Consider the following 4,811-nt stretch of genomic DNA (forward strand, 5'->3'; position numbering starts at 1 on the left):
GGCCCCCACCATCCCTGTGCTGAGTTCCCGGGTCTGTTCACTCTCTCTGTGCTGTGGCCCCCATAGAGTGGTATCATGTAGGGCCCTATCTGTGGCCCCCGTGGATTGGAGGTTGGACTCACCTTTGTGGCATACGAAGTAGTAGTGGAGGCCGCAGCTCCCGTCGTTCCACTTGGTGAAGCTGTACCGGGCACACGCATAGGACGTCTGATTGGGCATCCCGGAATTCCACTTGGCATAGGTTCCCAGGGTGTTCCCGGAAGTCCAGCGCCACACCCCCGGGGAGCAGAGGTGCAGCCCGATCCACACCTCAGTCAGGGGCGCCGCAGCCGTTACCGCGATCAGCTCCGAATCGGACTCGATGCTGGCCAGGTCCGTGTACTGCGTCCTGCAATAGGCAAGCGCTTCCATCCACGTCAGCGACTGCTTCACCAGAGTGTACGGAGACGAGCCGAGACCGGGGAGGCTCAGTCCCTGAGCGGGCCCTGCGGAGACACAGGAGGGGGAAGACACGCCGGGTGAACCTTTTCATCATCATACTGCAATACAAGCTGGTGGTCGGCCCATAACAAGCAGACACAGGACCTCCAAGGGGCCCTCACCCTCCCTGATACATCTTATATGGAGAATGTAACAAGAGGAGCCGGGACACCCAATAAGGGGCCACAGCTGGGGGCCGATATCCACAGAGGATGCATGTCTGCAGGCTCCTCCTCTTCAGATTCTTCTAGTGGTGGCCATTAGTGGCTGCTACCGGAAATGAAGGCGACGTATTAGGAGGAACTCAGTACATCCCTCAGAAGTCCCGAACTCAGGAAGAGCGTCCCTCAGAAGTCCGGAACTAAGGAAGAGCGTCCCTCAGAAGTCCGGAACTAAGGAAGAGCGTCCCTCAGAAGTCCGGCACTAAGGAAGAGCGTCGCTCAGAAGTCCGGAACTAAGGAAGAGCGTCCCTCAGAAGTCCGGAACTAAGGAAGAGCGTCCCTCAGAAGTCCGGAACTAAGGAAGAGCGTCCCTCAGAAGTCCGGAACTCAGGAAGAGCGTCCCTCAGAAGTCCGGAACTCAGGAAGAGCGTCCCTCAGAAGTCCGGAACTAAGGAAGAGCGTCCCTCAGAAGTCCGGAACTAAGGAAGAGCGTCCCTCAGAAGTCCGGAACTAAGGAAGAGCGTCCCTCAGAAGTCCGGAACTCAGGAAGAGCGTCCCTCAGAAGTCCGGAACTCAGGAAGAGCGTCCCTCAGAAGTCCGGAACTAAGGAAGAGCGTCCCTCAGAAGTCCGGAACTAAGGAAGAGCGTCCCTCAGAAGTCCGGAACTAAGGAAGAGCGTCCCTCAGAAGTCCGGAACTAAGGAAGAGCGTCCCTCAGAAGTCCGGAACTAAGGAAGAGCGTCCCTCAGAAGTCCGGAACTAAGGAAGAGCGTCCCTCAGAAGTCCGGAACTAAGGAAGAGCGTCCCTCAGAAGTCCGGAACTAAGGAAGAGCGTCCCTCAGAAGTCCGGAACTAAGGAAGAGCGTCCCTCAGAAGTCCGGAACTAAGGAAGAGCGTCCCTCAGAAGTCCGGAACTAAGGAAGAGCGTCCCTCAGAAGTCCGGAACTAAGGAAGAGCGTCCCTCAGAAGTCCGGAACTAAGGAAGAGCGTCCCTCAGAAGTCCGGAACTAAGGAAGAGCGTCCCTCAGAAGTCCGGAACTAAGGAAGAGCGTCCCTCAGAAGTCCGGAACTAAGGAAGAGCGTCCCTCAGAAGTCCGGAACTAAGGAAGAGCGTCCCTCAGAAGTCCGGAACTAAGGAAGAGCGTCCCTCAGAAGTCCGGAACTAAGGAAGAGCGTCCCTCAGAAGTCCGGAACTAAGGAAGAGCGTCCCTCAGAAGTCCGGAACTAAGGAAGAGCGTCCCTCAGAAGTCCGGAACTAAGGAAGAGCGTCCCTCAGAAGTCCGGAACTAAGGAAGAGCGTCCCTCAGAAGTCCGGAACTAAGGAAGAGCGTCCCTCAGAAGTCCGGAACTAAGGAAGAGCGTCCCTCAGAAGTCCGGAACTAAGGAAGAGCGTCCCTCAGAAGTCCGGAACTAAGGAAGAGCGTCCCTCAGAAGTCCGGAACTAAGGAAGAGCGTCCCTCAGAAGTCCGGAACTAAGGAAGAGCGTCCCTCAGAAGTCCGGAACTAAGGAAGAGCGTCCCTCAGAAGTCCGGAACTAAGGAAGAGCGTCCCTCAGAAGTCCGGAACTAAGGAAGAGCGTCCCTCAGAAGTCCGGAACTAAGGAAGAGCGTCCCTCAGAAGTCCGGAACTAAGGAAGAGCGTCCCTCAGAAGTCCGGAACTAAGGAAGAGCGTCCCTCAGAAGTCCGGAACTAAGGAAGAGCGTCCCTCAGAAGTCCGGAACTAAGGAAGAGCGTCCCTCAGAAGTCCGGAACTAAGGAAGAGCGTCCCTCAGAAGTCCGGAACTAAGGAAGAGCGTCCCTCAGAAGTCCGGAACTAAGGAAGAGCGTCCCTCAGAAGTCCGGAACTAAGGAAGAGCGTCCCTCAGAAGTCCGGAACTAAGGAAGAGCGTCCCTCAGAAGTCCGGAACTAAGGAAGAGCGTCCCTCAGAAGTCCGGAACTAAGGAAGAGCGTCCCTCAGAAGTCCGGAACTAAGGAAGAGCGTCCCTCAGAAGTCCGGAACTAAGGAAGAGCGTCCCTCAGAAGTCCGGAACTAAGGAAGAGCGTCCCTCAGAAGTCCGGAACTAAGGAAGAGCGTCCCTCAGAAGTCCGGAACTAAGGAAGAGCGTCCCTCAGAAGTCCGGAACTAAGGAAGAGCGTCCCTCAGAAGTCCGGAACTAAGGAAGAGCGTCCCTCAGAAGTCCGGAACTAAGGAAGAGCGTCCCTCAGAAGTCCGGAACTAAGGAAGAGCGTCCCTCAGAAGTCCGGAACTAAGGAAGAGCGTCCCTCAGAAGTCCGGAACTAAGGAAGAGCGTCCCTCAGAAGTCCGGAACTAAGGAAGAGCGTCCCTCAGAAGTCCAGAACTCAGGAAGAGCGTCCCTCAGAAGTCCTGAACTCAGGAAGAGCGTCCCTCAGAAGTCCTGAACTAAGGAAGAGCGTCCTTCAGAAGTCCGGAACTAATGAAGAGCGTCCCTCAGAAGTCCTGAACTAAGGAAGAGCGTTCCTCAGAAGTCCGGAACTAAGGAAGGGCGTCCCTCAGAAGTCCGGAAATAAGGAAGAGCGTCCCTCAGAAGTCCTGAACTAAGGAAGAGCATCCCTCAGAAGTCCGGAACAAAGGAAGAGCGTCCCTCAGAAGTCCTGAACTCAGGAAGAGCGTCCCTCAGAAGTCCTGAACTAAGGAAGAGCGTCCCTCAGAAGTCCTGAACTCAGGAAGAGCGTCCCTCAGAAGTCCTGAACTAAGGAAGAGCGTCCCTCAGAAGTCCTGAACTCAGGAAGAGCGTCCCTCAGAAGTCCAAGCGTCCCTCAGAAGTGCGGAACTAAGGAAGAGCGTCACTCAGAAGTCCGGAACTAAGGAAGGGCGTCCCTCAGAAGTCTGGAACTAAGGAAGGGCATCCCTCAGAAGTCCGGAACTCAGGAAGAGCGTCCCTCAGAAGTCCTGAACTCAGGAAGAGCGTCCCTCAGAAGTCCTGAACTCAGGAAGAGCGTCCCTCAGAAGTCCGGAACTAAGGAAGAGCGTCCCTCAGAAGTCCGGAACTAAGGAAGGGCGTCCCTCAGAAGTCTGGAACTAAGGAAGGGCATCCCTCAGAAGTCCGGAACTCAGGAAGAGCGTCCCTCAGAAGTCCTGAACTCAGGAAGAGCGTCCCTCAGAAGTCCGGAACTAAGGAAGAGTGTCCCTCAGAAGTCCGGAAATCAGGAAGGGCGTCCCTCAGAAGTCCTGAACTAAGGAAGAGCGTCCCTCAGAAGTCCTGAACTCAGGAAGACCTTCCCTTAGCACTCCTGAACACATCAAGGACATCCTATAGAACATCTGAACTCGGGGATAGCATCCTTTAGCCCTCCTTGATGATTCTCTTCAGAAGTCCTGAGCTCAGGAAGAGAATCCGATGGAAGCGGAACATGTCCTCGTCTCTGCTCTCCACTAGGGGGATGGGGAGGGAAGGAGGTATAAGGTATCTGCCTCTCCTCTTGTAGTGCTGGGACGTGTCCTGTCTGCACTTCCTGTTTCCTGGGGCATGATGGCCAGCACATGACGGGTTGCACCTCTGCCTCTAAGATGACCATTCAGCCTGTTTCTGGGTTCAGTGCTCCTCCTGCTGCTAGAGTTCCTGATCAATGTCTCCTCCAACTTCCAACATTGTCAGCTGCATCCTCGGGGGTCTACCCTGGACTCCGCCCCTCCTATGAAACCTGATTGTTACACCTCGGGACACAGGAAGGGGGTCACCTGGCTGGTCAAGTTCCTTCTACAAGTAACCAGAACATACAAAGTTCATTCAATTCACCTGGAGGATGGAGCGTGTCGGGGGGGATCGGTCTGCAGAGTCTCCCCATCGATGGTCTCCAAGCACCACCCTGGTCTTCAGTGGAAGCCGTCATCACCCACTACATGCTTGATGCCCATTGGTTGCAGGGCACGCTGGTTCTCATGCATCTCACAAAGTCTTCCTGCGTTCATTCCTTTCTATCTGCGTCCTTCTACCTGAATCTGACCATTTACTTCAAGAACACCCCCGAAAGTTCTACCCTTCTATCCCACTGGGGGTATTCCTTTCTTGGGGCACCTTCAAGGAGGCATACTGTCCCTGGCCCGCCCCTTCCTGTATCATCTAATGAGGGGTTCATATCCACCTCATAACCAGAGACTACGGCTCAACCCCCCCATAACCAGAGACTACGGCTCAGCCCCCCCATAAC

At 55.1% G+C, this 4,811-nt stretch overlaps 1 protein-coding gene across 1 annotated transcript; it reads right to left on the reverse strand.

Moving 5' to 3' along the window:
• Positions 1 to 122: 122 nt before the first annotated feature.
• Positions 123 to 485, reverse strand: LOC108804150 (C-type lectin domain family 4 member M-like; the record flags this gene model as incomplete). Its single annotated transcript, XM_018575910.1, has 1 exon — positions 123 to 485. A coding segment is annotated over one exon (363 nt), but the record flags the coding sequence as incomplete, so codon positions are not given.
• Between the last annotated feature and the right edge of the window lie 4,326 nt (positions 486 to 4,811).

This window comes from Nanorana parkeri, unplaced genomic scaffold (assembly GCF_000935625.1).
Source record: "Nanorana parkeri isolate BGI_ZX_2015 unplaced genomic scaffold, ASM93562v1 scaffold5506, whole genome shotgun sequence".
In the NCBI taxonomy this organism is placed as follows: Eukaryota; Metazoa; Chordata; class Amphibia; order Anura; family Dicroglossidae; genus Nanorana; species Nanorana parkeri.